Source organism: Oryzias latipes, chromosome 17, assembly GCF_002234675.1.
Source record: "Oryzias latipes chromosome 17, ASM223467v1".
Taxonomy (NCBI): Eukaryota; Metazoa; Chordata; class Actinopteri; order Beloniformes; family Adrianichthyidae; genus Oryzias; species Oryzias latipes.
Window position 1 is genome coordinate 1,767,104 of NC_019875.2, and position 14,292 is coordinate 1,781,395.

A 14,292-nucleotide genomic window follows, 5' to 3' on the forward strand; every position below is an offset into this window, starting at 1 on the left:
CCCCTAGTTTATCCAGCAATTGCAGAGTAAGATTCAGGGGTATCAATGGTTCTGGGAGGACAGTCTTCTAAATGTTGAATGAGAATGTTCCGTTTCCTCACCTCTATAACGTTCTTCTTGCTGGACTTGTCTTTGGAGGCCCATTCCACAGAGGCGCCCTTCAGATCCACAGTAAACTCGGGTTTGGACTGACCGCCTCCAAACTACACAAGCAGAAAAAAACACAACAACAAAGAAAAGGTGCTCGTGTAAACTGCTGTGAAAACAGAGCAAGAATGTGAAGTTTGACCGAAAAATCAATAAAGGTTAGCCTGTCAGTAATGTATGTACTGTCCAGAGTATGGACATTTGTAAAACCATATTTTAAAAGTATTTTACGATTTAAAATCTTTACATTTTCTGATAGCACGGAATTACAGGTTGTAGATTTTGTGCAGCTTTCCTGTCCACTCATGTACAAATGCATTAATGAGTCACAGCTTTCCACAAAAGTATCTGTAGTGACCTTCAGTCACACTATCTGCTAAATAAATGCACATTAATCAATGACGGCACGCCCATCTTGACTAAAAAAAAAAGGAAAAAGGAAAATATGTGAATGACTCACCCAGCTGGATCCACTCGCCTGACCTTTGGCAAACAGCAGCTCGGATCCTTGGAGAACTGTCCAGGAGGAAGTCCAGTTCTTTCTGCAAAGCGTAATCATTATCAAGACTTGAAGTCCTAAAAAACACTCTCCAGACTTTTCAATTAACAAATTGGGGTCAAAGACTTTTGGAGGAATAATCCAAAATCTTCAAAAGTCAAGAATCTAAGGCTGCTACAAAGTAGGGATGCAAAGGTTACAGATTTGCATCAAAATGGATCTACAGTAGTACTGAGAGTAATGGCAGCATTGTTGAAAAGCACAGAAACAAAGATGATTACGTAGGTAAAAATGTATAGAATCCATTGAGAAGTAAATAATCGGTTTCTGGTCAACTTTGTCAGTTTCTCTTCATGTTGTGTCTCTTCTGTCTTTCCCTTTTAATGTACATGATGCAAACAAAATGACCTTCAATCACAAGCACAATCTTTTATGTATGGATTTGTGGACCATGTATTGTGATGCATATTGAATCATGTGAGCTACGTTCTCACTGGTCATGTGACATGTGTGCAAGAATGAGCTGAAAGCTGCTTTTAGCATACAACATTCACACAGGAAAAGCAGAGAGGGATTTTTCCTTCTTTTTACTTTCCTGCTATCCTAGCGCCTGTCCAACACCTACAGCTGGAACAGGCGTGTGCGACATGTCAAAGCGGTGCAAAGCTCATGAATATCCCTCCAGGCTTTTTCTTTTACTGCTCTATTCCCATACATCGAAGACTTGATGTCATAGAATTCCAGCACAAATCACAATTATTCATTTCTCTTTCATGATCAATGTTCAAACGGTTGGCAAGTCCATGAATAAAAGGGGGCGTTAACTATATGTCACTACCAAATCCGAGGTTCCAATGATTCAAAGTTCCACCTGGTTAAACTTTCAATGCATGTCAAATGGACAAGCGTTTATGGAAAGCCAGAAAAAGGTGCGAACATAAGACTAATATAAAGTCTCAGCTTTGTTTTGGGTCAAAGAATTAAATATTACTCAAGGCCATATAAAAACCGAAGCCTTTTTATCGTCTATTCATTGAAAATAATTTCAATATTTTGATAAAGCACATGTGTGTGATGTAAATGTCAGCATCCCGATGCGTCTGTGCCTCCACCAAAAAGCTGGATCCAAAGTCACTGTGACTCACCGTACTCGCTTTCCATTCTCAGTAATCTTTGTCATGTTCACCACTCCACACTTTTCATTTGGCTGCAAAACAAGACAACAAATGGTCATTTCCATGAACTGGATTCTAATCTTCATGTGGATCAGACAGCAGAGAAATGCCGTTCGTTCATCAGCTGCTTCACTTTGAAAAACCTCCACCCAACAGCCCAACACCAACTACAAGCTTTCACTATGAAGAGAAGAGGAAGCCACGCCACAAATCAGAGGCCCTTCTTAGAAAGACCTGGACACTCATGCAAGTCAGAAAAGGTTAGAAGCAAAACTTGATTCAGACACTCTGGAAAATTTCAGGAGGATTTTTTCACCAAAGCACAAAGACAACATCAAACCACTTCTATAAAACATTAAAAAACCTTTATTTTTCATGATGCTTTCTAGTAACAACATTCCTTCACAGTCTCAAACATTCCTCCTACTTGTGTTTTGTTATTGTTTTTAGGGACATGTTTAGCCTTTTATGCCATGTCTGCAGATCTGTGTAGGAACGCTGCACTAAACTGCATTTTGCCTTACAACCCTGAGCACGCTGGGTTAGTGGTGAGTACTAACAGAAGCGGGAGGCTTTGGAGACGAAGAGCAGGAGTCAGAGTCGAGAGAGGGAGACTTGGGGGCCAGAGGAGCTTCCTAGTGAGGAGACATCAACCAGGCAAAAAACACACACAAATACTGTCACTGGAGCTAAAAGAGAAATTAATGAGAGGAGGATGCACATTGAGAAGTATTGGATGATGAAAATAAGTAGTGAGATTACTATGATGCAAAATGTGCCAGCACATCACATTTTCTACTTCATGCAAAGTAGAAAATTACACTGACCAAAAATATAAACGCAACACTTTTATTATTGCTCCCATTTTTTAATGGTATGAACTCAAAGATGTGAAACATTTTCCACATACACAAAATAACCAGGTCTCTGAAATATTGTTCACAAATCTGTCTACATCTGTGATAGTGAGCACTTGTCCTTTGCCAAGACAATCCATCCCACCTCGCAGGTGTGCCATATCAAGATGCTGATTAGACAGCATGATTATTGCACAGGTGTGCCTTAGACTGGCCACAAGAAAAGGCCACTCTGAAATCTTCAGTTTTGTTTTATTGAGGGGGTCAGGGGACTCAGACAACCAGTCAGTATCTGGTGTGACCACCATTTGCCTCATGAAGTGCGACACATCTCCTTAGCATAGAGTTGATCAGGTGGTCTTTTGTGGCCTGTGGAATGTTGGTCCACTCTTCTTCAATGGCTGTGGGAAGTTGCTGGATATTGGCAGGAACTGGAACACGCTGTCGTATACGCCGATCCAGAGCATCCCAAACATGCTCAATGGGTGACATGTCCGGTGAGTATGCTGGCCATGCAAGAACTGGGATGTTTTCAGCTTCCAAGAATTGTGTACAGATCCTTGCAACATGGGGCTGTGCATTATCATGCTGCAACATGAGGTGATGTTGTTGGATTTACGGGACAACAATGGGCCCCAGGATCTCGTCACGGTATCTCTGTGCATTCAAAATGCCATCAATGAAATGCACCTGTGTTCTTCGCCCATAACATATGCCTGCCCATACCATAACCCCACCACCACCATGGGCTACTCGATCCACAACATTGACATGAGAAAACCGCTCACCCACACGACGCCACACACGCTGTCTGCCATCTGCCCTGAACAGTGTAAACCGGGATTCATCCATGAAGAGAACACCTCTCCAACATGCCAGACGCCATCGCATGTGAGCATTTGCCCACTCAAGTCGGTAACGACGACGAACTGGAGTGAGGTCGAGACCTCGATGAGGACGACGAGCATGCAGATGAGCTTCCGTGAGACGGTTTCTGACAGTTTGTGCAGAAATTCTGTGGTTATGCAAACCGATTGTTTCAGCAGCTGTCCGAGTGGCTGGTCTCAGACGATCTTGGAGGTGGACATGCTGGATGTGGAGGTCTTGGGCTGGTGTGGTTCCACGTGGTCTGCGGTTGTGAGGCCGGTTGGATGTGCTGCCAAATTCTCGGAAACGCCTTTGGAGACGGCTTATGGTGGAGAAATGGACATTCAATTCCCTAGCAACAGCTCTGGTGGACATTCCTGCTATCAGCATGCCAATTGCACGCTCTCTCAAAACTTGAGACATCTGTGGCATTGTGCTGTGTGATACAACTAAAGGTTACAGAGTGGCCTTTTCTTGTGGCCAGTCTAAGGCACACCTGTGCAATAATCATGCTGTCTAATCAGCATCTTGATATGGCACACCTGCGAGGTGGGATGGATTGTCTTGGCAAAGGAGAAGTGCTCACTATCACAGATTTAGACAGATTGGTGAACAATATTTCAGAGAACTGGTTATTTTGTGTATGTGGAAAATGTTTCACATCTTTGGGTTCATACCATAAAAAAATGGGAGCAATAACAAAAGTGTTGCGTTTATATTTTTGGTCAGTGTACTTACAGTCATCCATGTATCATTCTAACAAGTTCTTTCATTAAAGCCCCACTCCAATGATAATAGTGTTTAACATGATCTTATAGCATTTTTTCTAGATGGGGGACATGAAGACAATTAAGCCTAAAGTTCCACTCCGATCATCTTTTGATCCTTCATAAAAACGTTCTTAGTGGTCTTTTAATTTTGATTATGCCATTTTTAGCCCAAATCAAAAACTCAGTTGTTTTCCAGTACAGAGGTTTTGCAGAGCATTAGGAGTTCATTTGAATGTCATCTTTGAGATGTGGGCAGGACTGCTGGTGCAGAGGTAAGCCTCTGTTCCTCTCCTGTGATCCCCTTATTTACACTCTCTCCCATTAGATTACAGGCCCTCACAACCCCAACTCAACATTAGCAGTGCAACAAAATGGTGAGCAGTATTGGGGCCATCCAGCCGTACAGTTTTGAGGCAGATGCCAGCTCAGACGGGGAAAACAAAGATGTACGTTGATCTAACGATCCTCCATCCAAGCTGTGGCCCAACGACTGTTGTTTGTACATACACGTAGGCTCTTTTTTGTCTGCTACTGATTTACCACTATTTGATTAAAGAAATATTCAGAAATGCCAGTTTATCAGAATTTTCTTTAAAAATGACTTCCAATATGAGAAAAGTGCCACAACAATATGCTAAAAACACCAATGACATGATTTTCAGTGGAGTAGGTGTCTGACTGTTCGTTTATTTGAATTGTTGTGAATCAGGAACAGACGAAAAATATGAAAAAAGGGCCAATGTGTTCTGTCCAAACTACGACTGGCAGGCTACAAGCTTCCTGCTCCACTGCATTCTGATGCATCCTATCGTAGACAAATAGATCTGTAGATCTTGGTTTTCCTGGTTTGGGTCAAAACTGTACAGCTGGATAGCTCCAATATTGCTCCTCAATTATTGTTGGACGAATTATGTTAGCTTTGGGTGTGAGGAACTGTAAGCTAGCAGGAGAGTGTAAACGAAAGGATGATGGGAAAACACGTTGGGCTTACGGAGGATCAATGGTCCCGCCCACAACTTATGGGTACATTTCTAATGAACTCCTGCCGCTCTGCAGAAATGATGTCTTAGAAAATGACACAGGTTTTTGGATTTTGGCTTAGAAGCAGTAGAATCATAATTAAAAGAAAACGCTTTTAAATTTGATCAAAGGATGATTGGAGTGGGACTACTATACTTAAAAGCATCTTTAAAGTGTATGATTCACAGAAAATAATAATTCAAAGAATCAAAGTGGATACGTCTGCACAGAAATCTGATTGTGGCTCCTGTTTGATATTTTCATGCAGGCTGATTGTGTTGGATTGAGAGATGAGGCGGTGACGGGTGGGGCAGAACACTGACTTGGTGTTTGTATGGGTGTGGGCGGGCAGAGCCTGAGCGGGAACGCCTGCTTTTTAACAGCCGCTGCAAAAGGAATCAGTCTACAACTGAACATCCTCACTCAGCAAACAGATGAACAGGGTTTCATTTTGAACTTCTTCAGACAACAGAAAAAAACGGAAAATGCACGTCTAGATGACGACCGCTCTTCAGCTAGCAGAGACATGAAATGAGATTAGGAGGATCAAACCTTTTCACTCAGCTCAGGGAAGACGTTGCTGTTTCTCCACACAACCAAGGAGGGGGGTTTGGTTGTTTTCCTGTCCAAACTATTGGTCTTCTGGACATCTTTGGGCAGCTGAGGTGGGGAGGTGGTGTACTGCAGCTAGGTAAAATAAACGGGATAAAGGATGTTTAATCAGTTACACAAAGTATTAAGTTCATGAGATCTTTAAAGTCCCACTCTGATCATTTTTTATTCATTTTAAAAGCATTCCCAGTGGTCTTTTAGTTATGGCAAAATCAAAAAACCTGTTGTTTTCTAGCGCATCGTTTCTGCAGAGTGGCAGGAATTGATTAGAAATTCACCTCAGAGTTGGGGGGGGGGGGACCACTGGTGTCAAGCAACCCTGGCCACAAAAATGGTGGGCTGTATTAGAGCTATCCAGCAGTTTTGAGCCAGATCCCAGCTCATATGAGGAAACAAAGACGTCCGTAAATCTGTCTATCTGCAAGTGGATGCATTAGAATAGAACAGAGCAGAGTCATCTGCTCCGGATTCACAACAATTTGAATTAAGAAAGAAATATTCAGGAATGCTATTTTAAAACCAATTTTCTTAATATATGTAATTTTTCTAATCAAAAAAATGCCCCAAGAAAACGTTAAAAACACCTAAAAAACCATTTTCTTCAGAGTGGTCATCATATCTTCACTCCAATATTTCTCCCTATACATCACTGATATCCTAAATAAATGTTTACTGTTCACCTTTAAAGCAAACTGTCAAAGATAAAGCAGAACATCTTATACATTCAAACTATGTTTTACAGATATTGACAATGCTAGGTCTTTAAGTTTTAATTTTCTAGTCAGACTATTGGTGAAAGACGATCAGGAACAACCATAAGTGGCCACTTTATTAGGCACACCTGTCCAACTGTTGTTTAGCACACATTTCTAAGTGGCCAATCACATGGCAGCAACTCAATGCATGTAGACATGGTCAGACGATCTACTGCAGTTCAAAGCGAGCATCAGAATGGGGAAGAAAGCGGACTGAAGTGACTTTAGACGTGGCATAGCTGTTGGTGCCAGACGGGCTGGTCCGAGTGTGAGCGCCGGGAAGAAACTGGAGAGGGGTGGCAGCAGGGAAGTGGAGATCCCTCGGCTGCCTGCTTGCCTTTTTATTTTGTTTCAAAATTCTGCTCTTTTTCCCACCACTTCCAGGTGCGGTACATTGCTTCTTTTGATCAGCTGTTCTCGCTTGGTAACAAACAAATGTGGCAGGACATTGCTGTTATAATCTATTTATGCTGCTATAGTATCAAGATAATATCCCTTCCAAGGGGATCATTAACATTCTAAAAGGTTGATTTCTGTTTTAGTTTAATATTTTAGTTTAATAAATGAGGCTAAACGCGCATGCTCACTCAGTTGAATCGATGTTTTCAGGACTCGATGCATGTATGTACATGCCTGTGACCCCGTGACGTATTTTTGAACGTTTGTTCAGAACAAATTTTGTATTCAAGACATATCAAACTTAAAATGTTGTATTCATTTTTTTTTTTTAATTGTGCACAAAGTATTTATTTGTGCACAATTTTGTTTTTATGCATATGTTTCTTATTGACAGCTATCTTACCCCATAAAGATGGGCTACAGCAGCAGAAGACCACACCGGGTGCCACTCCTGCATGCTAAGAACAGGAAACTGAGGCTACAATTTACACAGCCTCACCAAATGGACGGTGTTTGGTCTAATGAGTGTCCATTTCTGCTGTGACATTTGGATGGTAGGGTCAGAATTTGGCGTCAACAACACAAACGCATGGATCCATCCTGCCTTGTATTAATGGTGGTTTAATGGTGTGGGAAATATTTCCTTGGCACACTTTAGACCCCTTAGTATCAATTGAGCATGGTTCCAACGCCACCGCCTATCTGAGTATTGTCACTGACCATGTCCATCCCTATACGACAACAGTGTAGCATCTTTTGATGGCTACTTCTAGCAGGTTAAGGCACTTTGTCATAAAGCAGGAATCATCTCAAACTGGTTTCTTGAACCAGTCTCATCCAATCTCAACCCAATAGAGCATCTTTGGGATGTGGTGGAACAGGAGATTGACATCATGGATGTGCAGCTGACAAATCTGCAGCAACTGTGTGATGCTGTCATGTCAACATGGACCAAACTCTCTGAGGAATACCTTGGGCAGCTCCCACTCTGACCTGGAGCCGTCTGCGCTGTAGTAATACGGTCTGCCCTGGTCGTCCACATGTTTTAACCACTGACAGCACAAAGACAGACACAGCAGAGAATGAGCATTGGGGGGAGTTCGGTTTTCCATAGAAAAAACCTCCAGAAAGACTGAAGCGACACCCTCCTCTGTTCCTCTACGACTTTCTTTTTATCCAACAGTCCTTATCAGGGCTGGATGTGTCCGCCAATTTCTTCAATTGATGTTTTACATTCACTGGGTCATAAATTGATTGGTGTTTAGTCTGATTCAAAAGCAATGCAAGAGTTTTTACAAAATACATTTTTGAAACTAAAAAAAATTGAAAATGTAACTATTGAATCAATACTACTTACATTCAAACCAGACAGAAAAGGTTTTTCTAAAGATAGATGTCATGATTTCTGAAGAAATCAACTTTAAATGAGAAAAATACATATATTATAAGATGTAAGATATGAATATTAGGCCTGCACAAAACATTAAAACTTTAACATCATTGCGATATAGATGCAGAGCTAGTGGGAAGTCGTTACCATTCAATATCCAAAAACAGTTCTTAGAAAATGAAGGAGGAACGAACTGAAGGGATGTAGGACCTTCAAGATCAAACTGATCAGAACCACTAAGAAAAGTTTCTGTGTGTCGGTGTGTGGCACTAAACCTTGGAACGGGTTCAGTAAGGAGCTCAAACAATGTTCAAATATTCAAGAAAAGATATAAAGAAACTCTGATTTCACGATATAAAGATTAGAGGAGTTAAGGATCAACAGGTGTATGAATAATTCTAAATACATGAATCTGATGGTGGTGAAATAATCAAAGCTCTTTTAATTAAAATCAATCAGTCATTGTGTAATGTGAAATAATGATTACTCATTTATACATTCATTCATCTTCCGTTTATTCCCTTTTGGAGAACATGCAAACTCCACACAGAAATGTCCCCCATTGGTGTTCTGGTTCAGGTCCCCCAGCCGGGACTTGAACCGGGGCCCTACTTGCTGTGAGGCAAGGGCGCTAACCACTGTACCACCGTGCAGCCAAGTAATGATCCCTGAAAAGTTTAAATTAAAATTAATAAGCTTTTGATTTTTTCTTTACTTGATCTGCAATGTGTAGCAATAATTACTGGTTTAATGTGATCATGTGTTCTAATAATAATCAATGATTTTTACATAATGGTTACCGTTTCTGTTTACTGAAATCATGAATGAATGCTTTCTGACAATAATCAATTAGTCAATTATTCAATCATCAATCATTACTAGCCACTAGACTTTGTTACTTGAAAAGAATCTATTGGATCAGAACCGGATTACAAAACTGTAAAACTATAAAGTGAATGAATTTAGTAGGGGTGGGATTATATAAATTCACTTCTTCCCGCTCCTTTTCAAGCAATAAATCAAGCTCTACTTAACTTTAGTTAATGATCACTATATTTAATAAAGCAAATGTGATTTAAGTGACTTTTTTGTTTGTTTTATTTTCTGTTTTTTTAAACTATTCATTTTATCATTTGTGCAATGAGTTTGATAAATCGGTGTGCATTTTTATTGCTTTGACTACAATGCTTGAAATAAATCAGTCATCAATATCAGCCTGTGCATCGCAAAAGATTATGATGAATGTGATAAATGGCTACTTTAAGTATTTCCACACATACTAAAACAACCTCATGGCAGCTTGATGTAATGATCAAATCAAAAAGAGCCCTTTAAGCATTTGACCAATTGGATGAACCTCTTCACACTGTTGACCAATCAAAAGGAGCCCTTTTATGTTAGATGTAGATGGAAATCATTTGAAGTATAAATTAAGTGATGTTGACTTTTATTTAACTAAAACAGTTAAAGTCCCATTGTCATTGCAATATCACTAACATCGCACAACTCAAGTTTTTACTCATATTGCGCAGCCCTAATGTACATACATAATATGTGATATCTATATATTTTTTTAAACACATTATTGATTTCTATGTCATACCTGTTTAGTCATATTTACTTAATGTAATTACTTATTACTCCACCTGGGGAGGCACAGTATTGTCAGCCCACCCCCTCCTGCCCCCATCAGCCAGGAAGCACCACAGTAAAGACATGAAGACAGAGCAGATCAATTCTGTGTAGCTTGTACCTTCTCATTAGTATAGTCGCTGACGTACAGCGTGTGGCCGTACTCATCCATCTCCTCCGACCAGCCACGTGGCGGGGAGCCATACTGGCTGTCAGACTGGCTAGAGTAGGTACTGAAGCAGGTGTCCTCCGGAGAAAGAGGCAGGATTCGACCGAGGGAGAGCGACAGGAAGGGAAGGAGAGAAGGCGACAGGGAAAGAGGAGTGGTCTAACAGTTGAGCAAAAAAAGAGAGAAATCAGAGAGCCTTTTATACCCCAGAACAACAGCAGACAAGCCGACACCAACAGCCCATAGATCACCAGAAACATCATCTCTGCCCAGCACCCATAGAGCCTTCAGAAGGCGCTGAAAACCCCCTTAACAGTCATACTTGATATTAGACGTAGAAACTTGGGAGGCTGCTGACAGAGAATGAAGTGAGTGCTGCTGGAGTGTAGGTGGCAGTGTGGTGCAGCCTTTGACCCAGGGTGACTTATGCTCTGTCAGCTAAGGTGCTCGTTAGTTTTAGTCATCTTGTGAGAAGTGAGCAGCAGAGAGCTGCACGTCATTTTACTGAAAGACTCCCTGAGCAGCCCGCCGTCACCAAAGCGACCTCCTGACTCTGATGCTTTCCATCTGATCATTTAAATCCCTGATGACATCCTGTCAGCACTGACGGGTCTGTTTGCACATCATTGAGAAGACACAATGTGGGATGAAGGCTTTATGTGTCACACCCAGAGTCTTTTTAAAAGGTTCTTTGACAGTTGCCAGATGTGTTTTTGCAGTTATTTCCTGAAAAAAAGTCTTTTTGGGAAGATCTGTGACGATGCAGGATGATTCCACAGCAGAAACCCCTTACAGAAAGGGTCATGTGGACATTAGGGTTTTCTAGGTTCATGACATTTTTTCTCCTGTCCATGAAGCTTTTTCATTCTGTGATTTTCAGAACTGTATCAATTTAGCTTTAAAAGCTCAAATGAGCCGTTCAGACTTCATGGGCTGATGATCAGGCTTTAGCCTTGGTGTTTAGTTTAGTTTTTTTTTTTTTTATAAGAGAATATGATTAAATAGAATCAGATTTACTAGAGAACTAAATGACAAATCATCATTGAGTCAAGTCATTCAGTGATATTTAGTGATGCTGCTGAAGTTTTTAGTCCGATCTAGTGTGGAGTCTTTACATCGGTGTATGACTCACACACACACACTAACACACACTCCTAAAATGTTAGTCACAACTGCCCTTACGAGTAGATACAGTCTGTCTGTGGGTGAAAAATGAGCAAATCTGTACAGAAACTTACAAAAGGTCGTAGGCCGCTCAGTATGAATATATATGTAATTATAATATTAATGCACATTTTTTTTCTACCTGCGAGCGACAGGTCGTAGCAAAAAATTAAATACATGCGAGGAAAAGTGAGGCTAGTAGGTGAGACACAGTCACGTCAAACATAGTTTTGATTTTTTCAACTCCCCTAAACCCTGCCGACTGCTCTACGAGCCCGTTAGTGCTGCTGATGTCATACGTGTGCTCTCCATGCTTGCAGCCTATTCAAATTTAAGAAATTAGACAATCAGGGTGCAGTTTGAATGGGCAGTCAACAAGTCTACATCCTATGTCAAAAGTGCCAGCAATATCCATTATCCTAAATAATACTTCATGATACACTTTACTACACGCACAACCAAGGTACGTTCCATTTTTAGATCGTCCCTTGGAGGTGGCTGTACGAGTCTCAAGGGAACTGCAAAAGACACCTGTGCCACCCTAAAGATAAGTCTTGAACCCGCTGCTTCTCACTACGACCCCCTGGGGGCCCGGACAATCCAAAAACCCTCCATCCAGATCAACCCCTCGTACAGGTGCATGTGACTAAGACCTTAGCCCTTTCACTTAAAGATATCTAACAATCTTAAAGGTGTTTGCGTCTTTCCAGGGCGATTTCACATCAGTACAGCTGTTAAAAGGTCTTTTTATGATGCTTAAATGATTGGATTTCTCAGCTTTGGTTCAACCTTTTGTCACTTAGAATCCCTCTGCTTTCAGGGTGATTCTATGATTCTGTGGTCCAAACTAGAGTTCAAACAGTGTCTGGTTCTGATCAAACAGCCCATGTCAACATTTTTGGTTCCAAACACTAAATGACTAAACCTATACAAACAGACACATTTACAATAAGCGTAATCAACACTAGGGGTCTCTTTAGCCGCTGTCATTTAAACATTTCAGACACTGTTATTGTGAATGAATTTGGGTTATAAGTTCAATATTAAGTTCTGTGCAGCTTTGCTGATACTTGAGACAAAATGTTTTTTTCTTTTGTTCTTCCTCATTGGCCCCAACCTGTCAGCCTTTCCTTCAGTAAAACAAATGACAGCTTTACCTCAGAGCTTTCTTCAGCGCTGTGACTCTCTCCTCGCGAGTTTCCGTTGTTGACCTCTTTGGTCCGGGGCGGTTTCCATGTCGTCTCCCGAGTGAAGCGGTTATAGTAATAGTGCCTCCCACTCTGGTCTTTGTGGGTCTCCCAGTCCCCTGATATGTGCAGTGGGGAGCCAGAGGGCTGAAGGGGCAGGTTTGCCTGTGATATCTTCAGGTCCTGGAGGTTAGTGTAGATGGAGGAATCAGAACCGACCTGACCCGACGAACCCATCTGAGAAAAAGACAGATTAGAGGTGTTATTCTATTACACAATAAATACATCTTATCCATATCTGGTAAATTGCTTACGACCTACTAAAATCAAACAATAGCCTTCTCTATCAGAGATGAACCAAACAAACCACTTCCATTAAAGACACCAGCTGCTAAACCACAGCCTCCTTCCTCAAGTTGTGCTGAGCTGTGGTGTAAACCAAACACCACCTAAAGTTCATGACATCATAGGAATCTCTGGGCATTTTCAACACTTTAGAACTTCCTCCACTGAAAAAACAAACTGCTTGGTGACTGAGCAGCTGCTAAAATGACTGTCAACAGCTTTCTTCACCTTAGTGAAATGAAAACGTACATGCTAATGCTGGGGGTCTGGAAAAACTCATTTATATTAGAACATGCCCTGTATGAAAAACTCAGTTTATGTATGCTTTGTATTCAGCAGTGTGTTCAAGCTTATAAAATAATGAAAACAAATATGTCTAGATTAAGCTGATATGCTTGGAACACTGTTGTTGGATAAACATAAAAATAAAAAAGCCTATTGATTGAACTGCTTAGTGTACAAAAAAGCAGTTTTGGATGTAACAGTTTTTTGTAAAAAGGTCAAATATACATTAACTGGACAGCATGATGTGTCACTCCTGTGCAGCTCAAAGTGCTGTTCAAATGTCAAACAGGTAAATGTGACACCTTAGTGACCCCTTCATTTCTACTGTAACTCGTTTACACACTCTGCTCGACTGCAGGAAAAGGAAGTTTGTCAGGAAAATAATAAGCAGTCTTTTAAGGTTACAAAGCAGCAGGAGGAGAAAGGAGCAGATCGGTAAATGAACAGAGACAGCAGGAGGAAACTGCAGAGGCTGCTGTTGTTTTTAAACAGAAAGTGGTCTTTATGTCCAGTAGGAATAAGAAAGTAGCAGAGAATTAAAAACAAAACACTGACACATCTAATTCCCATTGATAACGATGACCTTTTCTTAAACAAAAAAATAGAAATGAAAGACATTTAAGTAAAGGTCAGCAGCATTTCTTCTTTTGCCTTTGTCTTGGCTCTTGAAACATGAACACAATTCTTTATTGCTCACATTAATGTGAATATACTCTTATTTTCCCAAATCGCACAGAGGTATAAACATACCAACTCCAAGCTTGAAAATAATAATAGAGCCTCACAGTTCAGTCGTTTTTTGTTTGAATGAGGGGATACAGCTGAAATGAATTGGTCTGAGGACAAAGTTAGATAAGATATAAATACAATTTTAACCAGCAATCTACAGCTTTCACATTTCTCTAACATGAACCACCTACAGAGGCAACACTATTCAAGTCCCACTCTGTTCCTCTTTTGAACCATTTAAAGAATATTCCTAGTGGTCTCTTAATTCTGATTTTGATGTTTTAGCCAAA

The 14,292-nt window shown here is 40.8% G+C and overlaps 1 protein-coding gene across 6 annotated transcripts in view; it reads right to left on the reverse strand.

Annotated features, from left to right (window-relative positions):
* LOC101158884 (rho GTPase-activating protein 12) overlaps nt 1–14,292 on the reverse strand; it is a 65,435-nt gene that overhangs the window by 10,783 nt on the left and 40,360 nt on the right. The window contains exons 3-11 of one of the 6 annotated variants that reach the window (XM_020710647.2): nt 12,614–12,880; nt 10,245–10,451; nt 8,073–8,153; nt 5,888–6,022; nt 5,659–5,721; nt 2,382–2,456; nt 1,792–1,853; nt 608–689; nt 102–203 (exon numbers count right to left, since the gene is read on the reverse strand). In XM_020710647.2, the coding sequence (XP_020566306.1) occupies nt 102–203; nt 608–689; nt 1,792–1,853; nt 2,382–2,456; nt 5,659–5,721; nt 5,888–6,022; nt 8,073–8,153; nt 10,245–10,451; nt 12,614–12,880 (1,074 nt within the window). The remainder of the gene's footprint in view (nt 1–101; nt 204–607; nt 690–1,791; nt 1,854–2,381; nt 2,457–5,658; nt 5,722–5,887; nt 6,023–8,072; nt 8,154–10,244; nt 10,452–12,613; nt 12,881–14,292) is intronic. The other 5 variants (XM_020710648.2, XM_011485970.3, XM_020710649.2 and 2 more) reach the window with 5 other exon arrangements.